The 21,915-nt window shown below is 39.1% G+C and overlaps 1 protein-coding gene across 3 annotated transcripts in view; it reads left to right on the top strand.

Annotated features, from left to right (window-relative positions):
- PRDM5 (PR/SET domain 5) overlaps positions 1-21,915 on the top strand; it is a 214,728-nt gene that overhangs the window by 64,794 nt on the left and 128,019 nt on the right. For 2 of the 3 annotated variants that reach the window (XM_081240765.1, XM_081240767.1), the window contains exon 3: positions 3,893-4,015. The exons of the other annotated variant lie outside the window; for it this stretch is intronic. In XM_081240765.1, the coding sequence (XP_081096891.1) occupies positions 3,893-4,015 (123 nt within the window). The remainder of the gene's footprint in view (positions 1-3,892; positions 4,016-21,915) is intronic. 3 annotated transcript variants of the gene reach the window in all.

Here is a 21,915-nt window from a genome sequence, read left to right as displayed (position 1 = left end):
TGGGATTGAGATGGTTTTTACTGCAAGATGAGAATTTGACTTCTTTGTAGGCCCCAGGTATTCAAAAGATGATCCTCAGTAGGACAGTAACCAATACACTTCATTTCCATGAAAATTCAAATAGAATAAGATGGTATTTGGAAGACTAGTTTTTTTTTGTGGTACACGGGCCTCTCACCGTTGTGGCTTCTCCCGTTGCGGAGCACAGGCTCCGGATGCGCAGTCTCAGCGGCCATGGCTTACGGGCCCAGCCGCTCCGTGGCATGTGGGATCTTCCCGGACTGGGGCACGAACCCGTGTCCCCTGCATCGTCAGGCGGACTCTCAACGACTGCGCCACCAGGGAAGCCCTGGAAGACTAGTTTTGAAAGGAAAAACGATACACATTGGCTGCAAACGTCAGTTAGATGCTGCAACATGGTACTAAGAGGAATTTTGTATCTTCTTTATTCATTAATCTTTAAAAAATGTTCAATTTATTACCTCAGGGTTCAGTATCAAATTAAAATAGATAAATGGAGACTTTAATAATAGCTGTCTGTCTAGAGTTTTTTTGATTTGGTTTCTCTGGAAAGAGGAAAGATGGATTAGATTATCCTTGGATGTCTTTTAGATATTTCAGTGAGGAGAGTGCCGGGGTTAGGGTAGGAAGATAAAAGTCATGTGAGCAGATAATCCAGTAGCTTCAGTGAAGTGTTGAAGACTGGAATGGAGGAACGAGGAAAGGACCAGCCACTCGAAAGCTGGAGAAAACAGGTAGCCTGCAAAGACTGTGTAGGGACTTAAGAGTCACTTGGGTAAGGATGTTTAGAGTAAAATAAATGGGCAATGGCTCTGTTAATGAACAAAAAAAGTTATCTCAAATATGAATGTGTAGGCCACTGTAGTATATCATTAGAGTGTTGTTATGAGAGTATAAGCGATAATATATAAATTCAGATTATTGAAAGTGACAAATCTTGTAAGAATTTTAATAAAAAATTAAATTGTGCATGTCTCTTAAGCCAGAACATGATGTGAGAAGGTAGTAGACAACCAGAAAGTGCATACATCTAATGGACTGGAAATGAGTTACTGAGTCATTCAACATAGCTGGAGCCAAAGGGCCTGGGAAAAAGCTGAAAAAATAAGGAACAAACAATGCCCCTGGTAAAATGGGCTTATTATAATAAGTCACAGAGGAACCTTCGTTGTGTTTCACATCTTTGAAGAAAGAATTTCAAATGTCAAACACATCTGATATGTATTGTACTTAATACTGGGTAACAAATGTATAACTAAGAAGAGCTATTAACCAGTTTCTGTAGGTAGTTCTCTCCTCTCAAATACAGTCTGCCATGGGCGAGCACGCTGGTGTTTCCCTACATAGAATTAGTTGGACTGTGTGGATTTCAACAACAGTTGTAGGTTTTAGATTTCAGTTCTGAGAAAATTTATCTTTCAGGTATCTAGTGGTGATGCTACCTGTTCTGCTTAATTTAGTTGTTTGTCAATATAAACAGTTTTGTTACTGTAGCTGTGGAGGAGCCTGGAAAGGAGACTTTATACCCAGATATTTAGAATTACCTTTTTACTCTGCTTAAAGACATGTGAACTGGTGTCCTCTTTGAGGAGGGGTTGTAGTGTCCTATTTTTCCCAGCAGTGTGGCTGGACATTTTTGGCATCACCCAGTGGGCAGTGAGGGTTCCGAGCTGATGGGTAAGCAGGAAGGCAGGACAGTTTTCAGGGGCCTCCCAAAGCAGATCTCAGCGTGAGATTGTTATTTAGTGAGAAATTCCCATAGCTTCACACCTAAACATACGAGATGTAAATATGAGGTATTTATAGTCCGACGTTCTTTTAGCGATTACAGTATTGAAAATTAAATCCCTGCTTTCCAGTGAGGGTCTGCCATTTATTAGAGAGACTTCTTTTTTCTTTTGCGTTAAGCGGGCCTCTCACTGTTGTGGCCTCTCCCATTGTGGAGCACAGGCTCTGGACGCGCAGGCTCAGCGGCCATGGCTCACGGGCCCAGCTGCTCCGTGGCATGTGGGATCTTCCCGGACCGGGGCACAAACCCGTGTCCCCTACATCGTCAGGCGGACTCTCAACCACTGTGCCACCAGGGAAGCCCCTAGAGAGATTTTTAAATGATTATTGAGGATCCTTGGGCCCTTAAGAAAACAGGGATTGTTTGAGAAACATGTCAGATATAAGATACAAGGGGCAGGCTAACTGTATTTTTTCCCAGACAATATGCATTAGAATCTTGAATATCAGTCCTTGCAGTGCATGCAGCAGATGTTTTTATACAGCAGCTTTTGGGTAACTTGACCTGTAGGGGTGGCTTCTTGGTTTCCAGGTCAGTGCATGATCTGGCCTATGGCAGCCTGTCTGATCTCAACGCCCACCATGGCCTATGCCAGCCTGTCTGATCTCAATGCTCATCATTTTCTTGGTGCTCCTTCTGTTCCAGCCTCATGACCTTCTTGCTGTTCTTAATTTGTTTCCAACTCAGGGCCTTTCTGTTTGCCCTTTACTTGCTGTTCCCTCTAGCCTGGAACCACGCTTTCCTGAGCTCTCCCTTGGCCTGTGCCCTCCCTTCATTGAGGACTCTTTTCAGGTCATCTCACCAGAGAGGCTTTGCCTGATCAGCTCATCTGGAAGAGCCCTTCTCCCCTCACTCTGCATCCTCCTCTTATGCTTTAGTTGTCTTCATAGCACTTACCTTTACCTGAAGTTATATTCTGTGCTTGTTTGCTCTTAAGTGCTGTGAGGTCAGCCTTCATCTGTCTGTCTTGTTCACTGAAAGATTCCCAGTGCATTAGCAGTACTTGGCACCATGGTAGGGACTCAGTCAGTATTTGTTCAGTGAATGAATGATTGTCCAAATGTATCATGAAAATACATACCTTATTAGGCTAGTTGTGCTTTACTTTATAAAATTTTGGAGGTCTGGAATTTGTTTTTTCCCACTCCAAGTCAGTGAAGGTCTAGTGTTTATATTTTTGTTACTTGGTGTTAGAGAGATGTGGAGTGCTAATCACTCATTGCTTCCCCCCCTCCTCTCCTTGATTCCAATTGAATATAAACACAAAATGAACATTGGGTAGAGATTGGTATATGTTTTATTAAACTGAGCAAGTGCCCAGGACCCTACAATGCAGAGGTTTTGAGAAGCTAGATTCGAATCAACTTGGATTCAAGAATGCCCAGTGGAGTACTTGCTCCTGTGGCAGTTACCCTCCTCCCTTGATTGAGAGTTGAGTAAATCTGACCGGGAGGGTTTATGGCAAGAAACGAAAAACAGAGAGCCCACCTTCGTTCTCAGCAAGACATGAGCAGGCCATGAAAAGACAAAATTGAACTTGTTTTATTCATCCACTAGTTAAAAATGTGAATTGTGGCCCAGGGGATGTCAGATTCCACTGGTTAGATTAGCAAATTCTCCGCATATGGAAATGATTCCATAGGCAGGTGGAAAGAGAAATTGAAAGGATTTATCCAGCTCCACCCCTCCCACTTGGGGAACCAAGCAGCCCTGCCGTCTTGGGTGGAAAGAAAGGGGATGGTTTGCAATTATAGTTATCCCCTGAACAATTGCATTTGTGACACATATATTAAAATACACCTACAAATAAATAATCTTGACCGGAAAAGAGCTATCAACACAGGATGTTTCTGAGAGTTGATTGCAATTGTGAGTCATCCAGACATCTGCCAAATTAAAGTAGGCTCTGTTTGTACATATGTTTAAAGGGAAGAACGGATGTTAATCCAGCATCTATTCAACACCTGTTAATAAGAAAGGTAATACTTATGAAAAAATATCATGTTATTTTTAGTATGGGTAATCTATTTAGTATGGTTAATATTAACTTCAAGTATAAATTCAGGAGCTTTTATGTTTCAGGTTCGTGGGAGTAAGGGAGAAGTTCTGTACATTTTGGATGCCACCAACCCACGGCACTCCAACTGGCTTCGCTTTGTTCATGAGGCACCATCTCAGGAGCAGAAGAACTTGGCTGCCATTCAAGTGAGCTTATTTGCTTCTTATTTGTACTCTGTACTGCGAGGGGAATGAACTAATTTATAACTGTACTCCCTGTTTTAAATTTATTTCCCAATGACCTGCTTCAAATAACAGTAACTAACTCCTAAAAGCAGAGAAATCTCATCTAGGCAGCATGTGCAGGAAAGGGCAAGCCTAGCTGTAAATTGACACCAGATCACTCACTCTATGAGAATCCTTGAGGGAATGAATTACATGGGCTGATATTGTCCTTGGCGGATTCTGCTTTCAAGTTCTTTTAATTCACTCAGTGAATGTTTATTGATAGTTTTTCTGTTTGATGGTTTATTTGGCTCATAACACCATATTCTGTGTTATTGTTTGGGAAAGGCTTCATGGAGAAAGTTTATTTGGGTATATCCCTATGACTGTACTCTGAGCTTCTTGAGGGTATTGTATTACTCAGGGTTTTCAGAGAAACAGAACCAGTAGGATCTATGTATCTATATCTATATATCTATATCTATGATGTATAGCTATCCATCTGTCAGCCCGTCCATCCATCCATCCAGAGAGGGAAAGAGAGAGACTGAGAAAGAGGCTCATTGTAAGGAATTGGAGGCTGGCAAGTCCAAAATCTGCAGAGCCAATGTCCCACTTTGAGTCCAGAGGCAACAGGCTGCTGTAGAACAAGGAACAGCTGATGGTCTAGTTCAAGTCTGATGACTGGAAGGCTGCTGTAGAATCAGCAAGAGCTAGTGTCCCACTTGAAAGGCCGTCAGGCCTGAAGGGTAGATATTCCAGTTTAAAGGCCATCAGGCAAAAGAATTCTCTTTTACTTGGGGGAAGGAGACCCTTTTGTTCTTTTCAGGACTTCAACTGATTGGCCGAGACCCACCTACATTGTGGAGGGCAATCTACTTTACTCAAATTCATGCATTAAAATGTTAATCTCGGGGGCTTCCCTGGTGGCGCAGTGGTTGAGAGTCCGCCTGCCGATGCAGGGGACATGGGTTCGTGCCCCGGTCCGGGAAGATCCCACATGCCGCAGAGCGGTGGGCCTGTGAGCCACGGCCGCTGAGCCTGCACGTCCATATCCTGTGCTCCGCAACGGGAGAGGCCACAACAGTGAGAGGCCCGCGTACCGCCAAAAAAAAAAAAAAAAAACACGTTAATCTCATTCAAAAACACCCTCACAGAAAAACCCAGAGTAATGTTTGAAAAACTGTCTGGGTGCCCTGTGGCCCAGTCAAGCTGACACATAAAATTAACTCTGCCAGGTAGGATCAATGTTTTCTTGAATTCTGTATCCCTATATCTTAGTATAGTGCTACACACAACATTAGTCTCTAATACAAACTGTGAGTTGAACTTCAGTGATCCCTCGGTGGAAATTAAGGGAAGAAGAGAAAAAGCCAAGGCAAGGAGTTTTTAGAGGGGCTCTATAATTAAAACTCACTGGACAGGTCATTAAGAGAATAAAGAAACATTCTGTTGGGGAATTAACTTATCACATGTGAAAACTCAACTCCTGAATCCTAAACTGCAGAAGAGGAAGCAAAGCTATGGTTGGCAGAAGCAAGAGGGAAGGGAAAAGAATAAGGGAAGTAACAATTCTTTGAGTATTTACCCATGTGCACTATTCTAGAAGCTTCATATATATTATGTCATTTATTCAAAACTCTGAGAGCTTATGCTGATTTCACTCAATTCCAAGTCTAAAACCAACAGGAGCAAGAGGGAAAATGCACAGAATTAGGTTTTAAAGTAACCAGAAAACACAGTCATTTAGAATATTTCATTTCCTGATGTTATTAGCTAACCAGATTTCTTCAGTAAAAATAAGTAGTGGATCACCAATGTGATTACTGTTTCTTTTTGTATGGATAAATGAGTGATGACTTACCAAAGGGCCACGTGGGGGATGGAAAATGGGATCTTTTGGCAGCCAGCTGTATTCAAGCCGCTTTTTAGATTGTTCATGACATGTGTTGATCCAATCACACATTTAAGTTGATCTCTTTTTTTTAATTTGTAGACAGTATTTTTTTTCAAGTATTTTATATTTTTTTAAGGTTTTCTGAGGCATACTCATCTCACAGGATCTTCAGTTATATCCTAATTTTAATTTACAGTCTCAGTTTAAGTGTTTCTTTGTAAATGTTAACAATATCAAAATTGCCTGTAGAACCATGAAACCTAATTTAGGCAAACCCATTGTTTTGTAAGTTCTTCATTATTGTGTTTTAGAGAATATTATTCTGTTTAAACTAGATTCTTTTCTTCTTATGCTTAAATAATGATTTTAAGCTTTTCTCAAATTCCTTTTTGGGCATTTCTTCCTATTGGCTGTTATTTCTGTAGCATCAGTAGCTCTCTCCATTTGCCCAAACTTTCAAGGTGTAATATGCTCAGCTTTGAGTTTTGCCCCAGAATCTCTCAGGTTATCCTTGTTGAAGAGTTCCCTTCAACTGTACATTTTGCTTATACTGAATTCTTTAGTTAACGGATTACTCTCAGTAATTGTTTGTCTCCATCTTTCGCTACCCACATTTGCTACTCTATGCCCTGTTTATTTCATCATATTGTAGCCACCTACACTTCTCTCCTTTTTGGTAACCACGATTTCTAAGACTTACACAGTTTTCATGTTAATTCGGTGTATTCAGTGCAGTACTTTTCTTCCTCTATTTCAACTGTGTTTCTTTCCTTGAAAGCAAATAGGAATCTACAAAAGATGACTGTTGCAACTTTGGTACCCCAAGATGTTATTGTTTGACTTACTAATAGGGGGTGAAGTGGGAGTGGGATTAGAGTAGGACTCATAAACTAGCTAGAGGCTATGTGAAGTTTCACACTTGACCTTAATTAGAATCTATGACTGTTCAGAGGCCACTGTGAGAGTCTTTGGGTGCAGAAGTGATGATAGTGCCTTTAATTCCTTTTAACATGGTTTTGGCCTTTCCTAAGGGGGGTTGAGTGCGGTGCTACCATGTTTCTTGCCATGGAGCACAGTATGGATCTTTGCTAGCTCCCTTGAGGTACCGTCTTTCTTACTTGAACAGTAGCTGGAGAAGCCGATTGCTCAGGGTTCAAAATCACATCTGAGCTAGAGGCAGAGAGCTTAATATTTGGGTCACATGGCTGACAGTGATATCATCCTTCTGATTCGTTGGGATTATCTCCTGAGGACTGCGTTCCAGATACACTGAATTGGTAAGAGAAGATCATAATGTTTCCTGCAAAGCATTATGAATCACTTGCATTCCAAATTGCATCTGAAATTTTGGGTATTCAGGAAATATTTTATTTGAGCTGTATGTCCCAGGAGTGAAGTAAATGAGAAACATTTGTGGCTATGTGGCTTGCATGGTGGAAAACGTCAATACTTGGTCCAGTTTTTTTGGACAAAGGATTAAGAATTCGAGGTCTGTTTTGGAAGAGGATGGGAACTCTTTTTTGGAGACTCAGTTATACTTCTGGTTTTGCAATTTATTTGATTTTGGAAGACTTGCTATGGAAATGATGATTTAAATATCTAAATTACTGAAGAAGGGTCTCATAGGCTAACAATTCCTCCCACATGCTCACATTTCAGAATAATCAGTTGAACTGGATGTTCAGACCCATGAAAACTATTTCCAACTAAACCAGAAAATTCTAAACATGAAAGATTTGGCTTAAAATGAACCAAGAGAATTCTTAAGCTCCATAAGAAACGGGTGATTCTTATTAAATGTTAATTTTATTATACTAAAGGAAAAAAATATGTAATACTTGAAAAGTAATTGAACTACTTAGTGTTTTGCAGGCTTTTGAAAATTTCTGATCTTTTGGTAGAAAACTATTTGTTTAAATACAGAATTATGTCATTTAAAGTTAAAACTTGGAATTCTTTAGTCATTTCAGAACTAGAGTATTATATCTCATGTTCTTAAGACATGTGTCCAGATATAACTTTCCTGGGACTTTTCACAATATATTATCTTATCAACATAATGAAAGATGGCTTGTTCTAAAAAAAAAAAAAAAAGGAGCATATGGAAGAATATTTGGGTCTTGGTCCACTACTCCGTGAGGGGTGCCAGGCTATGGGGATGGTCTAACTGAGTCTAGAGGGCACTGGGCTTTGAGCTGTGCTTGTGGTATCAACACAGCTCCACCCCGATTCCGGTGTCAGTTTGGTTTCCCCATTGCCAGGAAAGCTATTTTATTACATATTATTTGGTCTCATACCTGTGCCTTGTGAGAGGATGGACAGTCTTAGGCAGTTTATCCCAGAGTCCTTTCTGGTGACATGTGGCATTTCATTATGAAGAAGTGGGAGATCAAGTGTGGCTCTCCAAGGAGAGCAGCAACTTGCGTGTTTTTAGAGCTCAAATAGAACTTTCTCCATTGTCATCAAGCCACCAAGGTCAACAGGCTTATCAAATAGTGTTGATGCAGAATGGTACCAGCCAAACAGCCAACCAAAAGAAATCTCAAAAGGATTTATCACTTATACCCAAAATTATACACAGTTTCCTCTAATTCTGTTTCTTCCCTATTTCTATTTTTTCCCTATCAGATTTATACAAATAGTATTTCTACAATATTTTCTAGACTCTGTATGTTACAGAATTGTAAGGTGCAGCTCTCTAGTGATTTTCTTCAATAAAATATCAGTTAAGTAACTTGCAGGTCTGTCTTTTAATGGGTTATCTTCCAGTAAGGTACATATTTGTCTTTCACTAGGGTAAAAATTTAAACTAAATTAAAATCACAAGTAATTGGTCCTATGAGGTTTTAAATACCAACCCTACTGTTGCCATATGTTCCTGCAGGGAGTGGGGGAATTTTATTACTTATCAGTTTATTATTTTCAATGAGGTTGTAGTTTATTGGTAGGGAAAGTGAATATGTATATAGAGATCTTTAAGGTATATAGTGATACCTTGAAGGATGAGTTAATCTTAATAATGATGATGTTGGCAGCTAACCCTTTCTGCATGCTTACTATACGCCAGTAAATGGTGATATGTATTAAAACCTTAATACTTACTCTGACATTATAATTATCATTTCCCTTTGTCACATGAGGATACTGGCACACAGAGAATCTAAGTGACTTGTCTGAGCCACACAGCCTGGGGGTAGCTGGATAGGATTTGAACCCTAGTGAATTATCTCCCCTGTCTACTCTCTGAACCTCTGTGCTCTAATACCTTAGAGTTGAGATAAATTATAAAGGAGTAAAGTCAGATTTAAAAAACCTTCCAGGGGGAGTGATAAATTGGGAGATTGTGATTGACGTGTACACACTGCTATATATAAAATAGTTAGCTAATAAGGCCCTACTGCATAGCACAGGGAACGCTACTCAATATTCTGCAATGACCTGTATGGGAAAAGAATGTAAAAAAGAGTGGGTATATGTATATGTATAACTAATTCACCTGAGACTAATACAACACCTGAGACTTTGCTGTACACCTGAGACTAATACAACATTGTAAATCAACTAACTATACTCCAATAAAAATTAAAAAAAACCTTCCATATATCTGAACTTGCTATTTAGATATTTTGAAATTGCTGAAAATTTGCAAAAAATTTAATTTTTTTTTTTTTTGTGGTATGTGGGCCTCTCACTGCTATGGCCTCTCCCATTGCGGAGCGCAGACCCCAGATGCACAGGCTCAGCGGCCACGGCTCAGGGGCCCAGCCTCTCCGTGGCACGCATGAACCCACGTCCCCTGCATCGGCACCACTGCGCCACCAGGGAAGACCAAATTTTTTAAAATATATTTTAAAGTTATTTACATCACATACTCCTTGATCTTTTTTAAGTTCCCCAACTACCCATAATTCATTACAAAGCATTGCACCTTCTTCTCTTCATATAAAGGTGATGTCTAGGCAATATCTGTCCTGGCCTCTTTCTCCCTTTGGTTCCTTTCTTTTTGTCTTAGCTGCTAGCTAATGTGTTAAAAATGAGATAAAGTTAACATTTAGATCTCTGAAATTTAAAAAAAGTAAAATTTCAGGGGTTTCCCTGGTGGCGCAGTGGTTGAGAGTCCGCCTGCTGATGCAGGGGACACGGGTTCATGCCCTCGTCCGGGAGGATCCCACATGCCACGGAGCAGCTAGGCCCGTGAGCCATGGCCGCTGAGCCTGCGCGTCCGGAGCCTGTGCTCCGCAACGGGAGAGGCCACAACAGTGAGAGGCCCGCGTACTGCAAAAAAAAAAAAAAAAAAAAAGTAAAATTTCAGAATCAGAGCATGTCCGGTTGGGTATAGGGGAAATTTTCGAGTAGGTAGGATTTTCTTTGTCTCTCAACCCAGAAACCATACAGGAAGTTTTCTCAACTACCTCCATTGAAGACAATCCTGCTTCCCAGTGTCCTTGTGTCACCCAGCAATAAAGTAGAATGTGTTGTTGCCTTTTGACTTATCCGACGGTTCTATGAATCACTTAGAGCTTTATTGGAGCTTGACTTTTGAGCTACTTTTTTTTGCATTGACAAACATTTCATTTCTTTTTAAAAAAATTTTTATTGGAGCATAGTTGATTTACAATGTTGTGTTAGTTTTCAGATGTACAGTAAAGTGAATCAGTTAGACATATACATGTATCCACTTTTTTTTTTTTAGATTCTTTTCCCATATAGGCCATTACAGAGTATTGAGTGGAATTCCCTGTGCTCTACAGCAGGTTCTTATTCGTTATCTATTTTATATATAATAATGTGTCTATGTCAGTCCCAATCTCCCAATTTATCCTCCCCCACCCCGCCTGCTATCCCCTGGTAACTGTAAGTTTGTCTTCTACATCCATGCCTCTACTTCTATTCTGTAAATAAGTTCATTTGTACCCTTTTTTTTAAGATTCCACATATAAGTGATATCATATGCTATTTTTCAGAACGATTTTTATCTAGCCTGTCTTATCTGTATGTATTTGTGGTTACATTAGTTATATATTTGCTGTGTAACAAATTTCCCCCACATTTTAACAGCTTAAAACAACAAACATTTATTATTCATACTTTTTCTGAGGATCAGGAATTCAGGAGCAACTTAGCTGGGTGGTTCTGGAGTTCTGGCTCCGGGGCTGTCACGAGGTTGCAGTCAGGTAGTCAGCTGGGGCTGTTTGGTCTCAGAAGACTTGATTAGATTCCACTTCCAAGTTCACTCACATAGCTATCAGCAGGAGGCTTCAGTTCTTCACAGTGTAAACCTTCCCTAGGACTCCTCACGACAGAGAGAAACAGCTTGCTTCTCTGAGAGTGATGTGTGAGAGAGAAAGCAGCAGTCTTTTATAACCTAATTTTGGAAATGACCTACCATACCATCATTTCTGTAGGATGCTGTTAGTCACACAGATGCAGACCAGCATGGTACAGTGCAGGAGGAGACTTCCCAGGAGTGTGGATACCAGGAGGTGGGTCATCACTGGAGGCCGTCTTCAAGGCTGGCTACAGCAATGATCAGTGGGGGGAATGTGCTTTATAGAAGGATGGGGTAAGGTTAGAATCAATGACAAAACGAGGCCTTGATATAGAATCAGAAGGAATGCAGAACCCAGCCCAGTTCGGATACTGTTAAGGAAGGCCATTTTAAGCAGTACATTCCTGACCCTTAACCTCACTGGCTGAGCAACTTATTTAACTCGTTCAGTCAACCGATAGCTCCCAAGCATCTGCTGTGTGCCAGGGCCTGTGCTCAACATTGAAGATATTATAGTTAAAAAGATGATCTAGTTCCTGTTTTCATAGCAGTAAAAATAATCTTTAAAACTCTGTTCCTTTTTGTGAATTAGTGGTAATAATACCTACCTCACTGGATTTTTGTGAGGATTATATTAAATGAGATAACATATGCAAAACCTCTGACCCCTATGTGCCAATATATGTTAGCAAGTATTTGCATTATCACTACCCCTGCCATGTCCATAGTTGTGGTCTTTATAGTTTTGTCTCTATGTAAAACAGAACGAAATCTGTCTTATTTCCTCTGAATTCCTCTCAAGGTAGCTAATATAATTCTAAGCATGTAGAAGACTTCTTGGTAAATATTCACCACTGACAGGACAACCTGCTGGATGGAATGATGGAACCATAAGGGGCCCGCTCCTGTCTGTGGCTGCAGATGCCTGGATCCCGGCTCCTGGGCACCTCGGTTGTTGGATGCACAGGGACACACGCGTCTGCTAAGACCACTTGACCACTGTTTACTGTGACTTGGCTGGCTGTGGCTGTGTGGCATGTCTTCCCTTTGGAAAGATAATTAGGACTTTATAGACACAAGAAATGTCCTGACGTAGAAGATGTCTTGTGCTGTGCAGAGACCTTTACTAGATACAGTGGTTTGGCAACCTTAGAGATAGCTTTGGGATCATTATGATGTTTGTGGTAAGCCACTTTTCAGCTTTTTTAAAGAAGCAGATTTTGTGCAGGTTGGTTGTTTCCTAAAGAGCACATCTACATTCTGCCTGCTCTCAGCTATCTTTCAGAATGGTGAATGCTGGATACTAGTGGGGAGCATTCCTAGAAATCATTTAAAAGGCTCATAATTTTGTAACCCAGCAAAGCATTAACCAAAAGGAAGCCAGAGGGCTGAAGAGTGTGTGTTTCCTAAGTGATTTGGGGCCTTTGGTAACAGGGTGTTAGAGATAGTGAATGTATGAAATAGAAATTCTGTGAAATGATTCTTTGTGGAGGAAAAGGTGCTGAGTCTTATATTTAATATTTAATTTAAATTTATTATTATTCATTTAGAATTAAATTCTATTTAATATTGGATTTATAACTTAAAATTTAAAACTTAAAAAATATTTAATTAAAAATATTCCCCACACCACCAGAACAGAAACCCAAACCACGTAATATATCGATGGCCTCACTTAGAGAAATGATTTATTTACCTATGAATTTCTGTCACTAGTCTGAGTTCCTCAAGAACAGTCTGTGTCGGTTTTGTTTGTTTTCACACTGCCCACCCTGCATGGATGCGTCTAGTGGGGCCCAGTGGGTGCTTGCTCACGTGACTCCTCTGCTGACTTTTTCCGGAACTGGTACACCTAGTTGCATGCACCTTGTCAACTTGGAAAACCGTTATGTCTATTTCCTTTGAAATGACCGAGAGCAAATGCTTCCACCTGAACTCTGGCCTGCAGTTTGCGTGCATGTGAGTATTTGGTCTGGCAGGGACACTTTCACTCTGTCCCTGCTGAGTATGTATGGTACATGTGTATACATCTCAGTCTACAGTGTAGGCATTTTTATCTCTTAGCCAGACGACTGTGCGGCCAATAGCACCTCATCATTATGTCAAGTCTTTTTACAGATATAACCACAGACAGTCCGAGTCTTAAATTCAGATACTCTGTTGAGTAACAACAGCTAGACAGTCCAGTCTGGACTAACTCAGAAACCTGGGATATAGAGGAATGAAATAGCAAAGGTTAATGGGACAGGAGGTCTTTGCTGTGAAGTGGTAGGGTTCTTTCAAATCACACTTAACAAATGTAATAATGAAAGATTGGTATTTGAGAATTAATCAACATTGCATTAAATACACTGGAACCAGCCTATGCCATTACAAAGTTTAAGAAGAGGTATGGTAGAAATTAAAAAGAAGAAAGTTTAAAATCTTTTAGTTGCTAAAAAATATAGTGAAAAGAAGAGGCAGTTGTTATTGATGCAGTGAAGCAAACAACATGAATACCCCATTTATCAGAGGAAGAAATTAAACTAATAAATATATATATAATATATATATTACATATATATTATCTATGAAATTTATTTTTAAGTGTTAAAACTAAAATCTAGACACCTAAAATTAAGTATACATACTACTTGTTTCTAGGCAAGATTTTTTTGTGTGTGAACATAAAGAAGGAGATGATTTGTTTTTGTTTTTCAAAATTGGAGATATACTTTATGATGTGTTTTAGATTTAATTTTTAATGATTGGTATTAAAATAGGTAATAAACTGCAAAGTGCCATCAATGTAATGCATATAACAGAAAACACTAGAATTAGCCACATTTTTTTATTTATCAGTGACAGTTGGGTTTTCTACGGAAATTTCTATTTAGAGAAAACTGCTCTATCCAGTTCATGAACAGATTCTCATAAAAGGTTCAGCCACTACTAGGCAATAAAAAGTAAAATATGAAGTTCCACATTCCATCATTGAACTGATAAAATATTCAAAAGAAGGTGTACAATTTCTCTTACAATTTATGTGTCTTTCAATTAATGTAAGCTGCACAACCAAGTTACACTGTATTCAGCTAAGTATGTTAAATTCAAGATTTTGAGGAAACTGGCTCACAAAGCCTTAGGAGAAATGTTACCTTAGAACCTAATCTGATCATCCTTAACTGTGTCTTAGTCCTCTTTGGAAATCTCACATGATTCAAAAAAGACAGGTTGGGGAAAGGAGAAAGGACGACTGCTTACTGGGTTGTAGGCCACTGTCTGTGGTGCTTCATTGCGTCAAGAAGGAACAGAGTCCAGTGGAAGAGGAGTTCTGAGCTTGAGTATGGCCTTTCCTTTCACTTGGAACTCTGTTTAACAGGAGTCTAGAAAGTAATTAAATGTATCATTATCATGACTGATTTATGTCAAAATTATACACACTTTTTATTACAGGGTCATCCTTCAGTATCCGTGGGAGATTGGTTCCAGGACCCCTATATATACTGAAATCTGTGGGTGCTCAAATCCCTTATGTATAAAATGATGTAGTATAGTCAGCTCTGTGTATCCTCAGATGCAGAACCCATCGATGCAGGATATGGAGGGCCTACTGTACTTAATTAAATGGATCATCAATTGACTAATGTGTCTGTGATTTCTTAAGTTGGTATTTAATGAACATTTTTATTAAATTCACCTCAGTGCCCAGAGATTAAAGCAGCATTTCCTAGTTTCTTTTCCTGTGGTTAATTAAGTCCTTTGAGATATGGTTGTGTACACTTTATGGTGGTTTACACATCTGTCTGTTCTATTAGTTTTTCAGACAGGAGACAGGAACAAAAAGGCACATGGTCATTCTTGCTGAGAATTTACCCTACTTTTCTTCAAGCAATAGCATGTAAAGCCAGCTAGGCTTTTGAGAGTTTTCCCTATGTGACTTAATTCTGTGCCCATTTCTAGACTTTGGAATGTAGTGTGCTTATATGTAGCTTTTATTTTTCTACTTTTTCAGATTTAAAATGCTTATTATCAAGCATTTATATGCTTGTATTAAACTTCTATAAATATATTCTGCTTTGTTTCAATTCAGTAGGACCAATGTCATGTTGTACATATGGGAGATTCATAATAATCCCTTGAAATACTTTGCACCTTGCTGTTGGGTAACACATATGTTAATATTCTGTTGACATCATCTAAAACCCATAGGAAACCCCATTATATTTTTACCTCTAGAAAGTCAATCAGTAAGTGAAAACGAAACAAATAAAAACAGATTATCCATGCTTATGAAAGGAGATTTCAAACTGTGCGACTTTGGCCCATTATAAAAATTTGTAGAATTTTTACATCAGCATTATTTCATTTGATTCCAACAGTTCCCCCCAAAATAGTAGTATTATACCCATTCTGCAGATGAAAAAGCTGAGCTCAAGTTTATAAAGCCTAGAAGTGGTAGAGCAGACCTTTCTGACCCAGTTAGTCGGACATGCCATTTTGGTATTCAGGTTCTCCCAGAGAGAGAGGGATGCTGAGCCCAATTTTTCTCTAGAAGACTCAGAGGAATACATGTACATTTTAAAGCAGTGACGAATATATACTTCAAATAATATTTCTTTTCGTTCACCATGCTGTACATTATATCCGTAAGACTTATTTCATAACTGGAAGTTCATACCTTTTGACCACCTTTACCCATTTAGTCATTAAATACATTTTTAATAAATGAAATTGCAGAGATGTTTACAACTGACCTATTGCCAAAATTAGTGAAATATGTAACTGTGAGACTTACAGGAGAAATCACAGGCAAAAATTATTTGGGATTGAGTACACTTGATTTGGGGGTTCAGTAGTCAGGAGTATGCTTCTATAAAAGAATATAAGTAGCCTGTTTTAATGTGTGTAAATACTTGAAAATTAAAAAGATGTCTAAGAAGATACATTTTTCATTTATTTTGGTGAATGTTAAGAAAAGTGATATAAATAATACTTACAGATTCTGCAACTTCTGACATCAAACATGCACACCTACTTACAGCCACGCCTGTTCTCTCTCCTTTCTCCCACATAGAGAAGGCTCCCTCCTCTTTCCTAAGAGCAGGCCTTCCACCCGTGTATCTCCTCCTGGTGAACACTTACACTGTAGGTTATCCCTTTTCTCCATTTGATATTTACCCGCTCACACTCAACAGGATTCTTTTCGTTGGTTTTAAACATCAGGTTTCTCTTTCTATTCAAAGTCTTTCCATCTTGATTCCATATTCCCTTCCAGCAGGGACCCTTTCTCCTTCCCTGAATTGTCCATATGCCGGGTCTCCGTTTTTCTCACCACCAGTGCCCTCAGCCCACACTGACCAGGCTTCTTCCTCCCTCAGCCTTCTAGTGGTTCTCTCTCAGGTCACCACTGCTCTCCAGGTCACTAAGCCACTCAAGGCTTTTTGCTAGATCTTTGCAGCAGCATTAGGTGTTGCTGACAAGTGCCTCCATCCTGAAACATCTCTTCCTTTGGCTTCTCCAAATCCACCTAGCATTCTAGCCAGCCTTTTTCTTTTTCTTTTTTTGCACCTTATACTTTTTGCCAGCTATTAACTGTCTGAGTCCCTTCCATTGCTTCGCACATGCATTTTCCCTTTGCTGGGTTCTTCCTATTTGTGTCCTTCGAATCCAAGCTAAGTTATCACATTACCAGGAAGCTGTCCCTTAACCCTGGAGGAGGTGAGCTCTCTCCGCTACATGCTCCAGTAGCACCGTGTCCCTCTCTGCTCTCACACTTATCAAGTCATTTTCCATTTCTATGGTGGTTGATTCATGGCGGACTCCACTCCCAGTCTGTAAGCTCTTTGAGGGTAGGCACTGTATCTGTTTTATTTCACTACATTATACTTAGTCCTTGCATAGTTCTTGGTACGTAAAGTGCTCAGAAAATTCTTTTTTCAAATGAATTACTTATCTCTATCAGAAGTTTCATTTTAGTTAAAATAAAAACTCATATCTAGGTTAATATGTTTTCTTTCACCAGAAGGTATTTCAAATGTACTTTAGTTTTTCATATAGATTCTATTGTAACAGTATAACAAACATCTTAAATTTTAAGTTTGATTTTATTAGCTAGGGTTCTCCAGGGAAACAATGAATAGGATGTATGTGTGTGTATGTGTGTATATATATATAAAGAGATTCCTTATAAGGAACTGGCTTACGTGATTGTGGAGGCTGACAAGTCCCAAGAGCTGCAGGATGAGTCAGCAAGCTGGAGACCAGGGGAAGCTGATGGCTGTAGTTCCAGTCTAAGTCTGAAGGTCTGAGAACGAGGATAATCAGTGGTGTAGTTCAAGTCTGAAGACCCTTAGGCTTGAGACACAGGAAGAGCCGATGTTTCAGCTTGAGTCCAAAGTCGGGAAAAAGCCAATGTCCCACTTAGAAGGCAGTCAGGCAGAAGGAAATTGCTCTTACTCCCTGACAGGTCAGCCTTTATTCTGTTCAAGCCTTCAACTGATTAGATGAGGCCCACCCACACTGTGCAGGGCAGTCTGCTTTACTTAGTCTACTGATTCACATGTTAAGGTCATCCAACAACACTCACACTGACACACCCAGAATAAGGTTTGACCACATATCTGGAAACGCTGTGGTCCAGCCAAGTTGACACATGAACTATACCATCACATTGATCAAATAAAAAAATATCTTACAGTTTTCTACTTTCAATCTTTTTTCTGTCACGTCAGCCTGTTGTGGTTGCCTTGTAATTTTCCTCAAATAATGTAATTCACAGGGCATGTTTAATCTATGCCTAACTTTTCAGTACTTCCATGTGTTGAAGCTGCTTTTTCTGTCTGGTTTTCTGCAACTTTCCTGTAATGCCCAGTGTTCTAGCTAGGTTTGTTCTTTTCATAGCGCAAATATACCCTCTGTGGTGCTGTGACTTTGCTGATGTTGTTTTCCCTCCTTTAATAAACCCATTTTCTCAAGATCTTATCTTGTCCAAAACCCATCCAGCTTGTGAATTTCAAACACTGTTGTGAAATTACCTCCCCAAATTCTACAGCTGCTACTCTCTGTACAACTGTCTTGACCCTTTTTGCACTTTATTGTAATTTAACCATTCTGTTCTGTTTCCACTGAGAACATTTAAAGTGCTTCAGGACAGGAACAAATATGGGTATTCTTGTGAATGTGAGTATTCTGCAGTACTGTGCACATTATGTGCTATAATAAATGTGTTGAATGAATATTCAGTTTCTTTAACAGGTTTCTGAATTAACTCTAGGTATGTTGAGTGGGGTATGCTTGGCCTGACTCTGGTCTTTCTAGGGAGCACATCTGCTTGTCTAATTTGTTCCCTTATTTCCCGTTGGTTGAAGTATTCGCACGTGTTGGCTAACTTTTGAATTCTTAAGAATTTGTTAGGGTTGGGAAATGGATTCTAGAACCCTTTTTGTAGTGAGTTTCACTTCCCTGAATGACATTCTTGCTTTTACTGTCTTATTAATTCAAAAGGAAATTGCATTTGTTTCCCTCTTACTTAGTTCAATTCGGCAGATCCTTTGTTGACACCCTTCCGTGAGCAAGGTGTGGCATCAGTACTGAGATTCATACAAAGAGGAATATACTAGAGTGCCTGCCCTCAGGGACCTGGGAGTCTTTGGGGAAGAGAGGAGACAGGAGAAGGGAGTGTGCTTAGCTAATGCTTATGCAGTTTAGAATGATGACTGTTTGGTGAATAATAATTTATATATAATACAGGTAAATAGTCCCTTCCCCGTGCACTTTACAGCCCAGTTGGGGATACAGCTAAATAAATAGAGATCAAGGGTAAATACTTTGAGAGGGCCAGCTAGATGGTTAGGGAGGAACGTTTGGGGGACCTATAGCTCCGGCTTGGTTATATAATAATTTGGGTGAGACCCTGTTTTCTGATGTGATATGGACCAGTACTTGGTCAATTAATAGAAAAAGAATTATCATAGAATTGATATTTCAACCATTGTATTTTAACTTGTTTTAGAAATATACGTTTATTTGCCAGGTTTTTGATCTGTGACCAAATTCTTTTTGATTCTGCGTTTAGGTTCTCTCACTAGAGTTTGCTACCATATTTTTTTTCATAACCACTCTGTATAGTATCCAGTTTTACTAAAAGACACAAAGGTAAGGCTGTAAAAAAAAAACTGTCAAATTACACAAAGCAAAGCAATTATAAAAGATGGGAGGAAATTATAAAAATAGAAGGATTCTACACTCAGGTAGCTTTGTAAGTCTTTCCAAAACCTTCAGTTGATCTTCTTAGAAACTATTGAATTTTTTCTGACTCATATATTTTTGCTTTATGTAGTGTTTAGCTAAGTTACATAATTACAGTAACTTGTACTAGTGGCATAAACCGGTGTGGGAACAAACACAACTGACCCTTGGGACTCAAGCAAGCAAGTCAAGTGATGAGGACAGGAGTGTGCAGGCAAACCAGGGAGCAGGCTGCTGACTGAGAGGATGTGGCCTTGGGCATCATTCGGCAGATTTTAGGATATGCAGAGTGTCAGGTAAATCTGGGAATCAGTTAATTGAAGGTCAGTTAAAAGCATTTCCAATATAAAATAGAGCAAAAAAGGGAATGAAATGTTGCCATTTGCAGCAACATGGGTGGACTTGGATGGCATTATGCTAAGTGAAATAAGTCAGACAGAGAAAGACAAATACTGCATGTTATCACTTATATGTGCAATTGAAAAAAAAAATACAACAAACTAGTGAATATAACAAAAAAGAAGCAGACTCAACAGATAAACCACAAACCTAGTGGTTACCAGTGGGGAGAGAAGGGGAGGGGTGGGGGAGTAGGAAGTATAAACTATTGGGTGTAAGATCGGCTCCAGGATGTATTGTACAACATGGGGAATGCAGCCAATATTTTATAATAACTGTAAATGGAAAGTCACCTTTAAACATAGTATATAAAAAATAGAGCAACTGTACTGTAGGAACACAATATGCCTTCTAATCCCTTGTATATAAAATAGCTACCCTATTCTCCATAGCATTATCTTATTCTAGAATTTTTTGGCCTGTCAATATTGATAACTTACCTTTAAATAAAGTAGCTGAGGTATAGTAGTTTTTGTTTTTTTTTTTCTGTGAAGAGCCAGTTTCTTAGGATCACATCACTTCTTTTCTATATAGCAAATTTTTCGTTTAATTCTTCTCATCTTTTCTCTTGACTTTTTTTCTCTTTGATGTCAGATTTGTTTCTTATGATGCTTCAAACATTACTATCTTTGCTTGAACTCCTCAAAGAAAGATATGTATATGTGTTAGTGATTTGTAATTGATACTCTTTGCTTATAGATTTGATTTTTTGTTTCATATAGTATCCCGTTCCTAGGAATCATATTAAATTTTTTTCTTGCTATGTGGCTAATTATGAGTTGTGATTAGAAAAGAGACAATTTTATTTGCATTTGTCTTCGTTTTTCTTATAGGAACTTTAATGCACTTTAAACATGAAATTAGCTTATCCTGCACTATTCACTATTTTAAATACTATTTACCTTGATTGCGAGATGTTTTCTTCTTACTCTCAAAATAATTTTTAAAAATGTTATTTTGCTTAAATTATTGTAGCAGTCAACTTTTGCCAAGAAGACTGCTCGAACAAACAACCCTAAACTCTTAGTGGTTTATAGCAATGAAGATTTATTTCTTGTGCACACAAATATGGGCTGCTGGAAGCTGCGATTCTATCCATAGCTCCACTCCACTTGGTGTCTGAAGGAACAGCTCTTATCAGGGACATGCATTTTCCTGACAGAGGGGAAAGAGCAGTGACCCAAACTGAAGGCTTTCCCTTGGACATGGTTCACTTTGCTTCTAATCACATTTCATGGGTCAGTGCAAGTCACCTGGTCAAACCTGATACAGCATGCCCCCCACCTGCAGCACTCTGAGCCACATGGCTGCTTAGCACCGTCCTCCTCCTGGGAGGGGAGTGGTGAATAAATTGGAATGCTATGATCTGACATAATTATGTCTCATTTTAAGGATTTTTGGTTTTATTGTTAGTTCAAAATTAATAGATACAGTCAGTTAATTTTGCTGCGGAAATGATTTTTTTTCCTGATTTTTTTAGTTTTGTGTATGGAGCTCTATAGAAATGATGTTGAGACTGATACAGGATTTTAGTAAGGAAAGGTTAAGTGACAGGATATTAAATATGGAATTTTTACTATTTCATTATATTTTCTTTTCTCCACCTTTGTCACTTGTCTCCTACTTCTATTGATTATTGAGTAGAAGTCCAAACTTCCCCCGCCCCACACTGGTATAGATTGTTTGAATTTGTAAGACCAAGAGTTGTTTTGAAGATACTTCCTTTTGTGCTGATTGCCCATTAGTCGTCTTAGCTAGATAATCTGGATTTTCGCAGCTTACTACCTTTTCAGTACAGTGAATTGGGCCTTTGCCAATTTAAAAATCGTGGTTTTTCTTACATAGTCCACATGTGGACAGCAGTCTGCCAACAAATAAACAAATACCAAGTTAAGTTACAGACAGATGCAGCTGAAATACCAAGTCACCCATGGCCTCTTCTGGAGTTATGTTTATTTGCACACAGTGAGGATTAGTATTTCTTTGCAAAACAAGAGACAGTTACTTTTGCTGTTTAGAAATAGCAGAACTGAACCTCAAATGCATGAGTTCAGGATATCTATCCTAGTGAGGCGTGGTACTTCAGAA

Source organism: Mesoplodon bidens, assembly GCF_964165515.1.
Source record: "Mesoplodon bidens genome assembly, chromosome: 1".
NCBI classification, from domain to species: Eukaryota; Metazoa; Chordata; class Mammalia; order Artiodactyla; family Ziphiidae; genus Mesoplodon; species Mesoplodon bidens.
The sequence above is the reverse complement of the archived record's forward strand: the minus strand, read 5'-3'. Positions and strand labels throughout refer to the sequence as shown.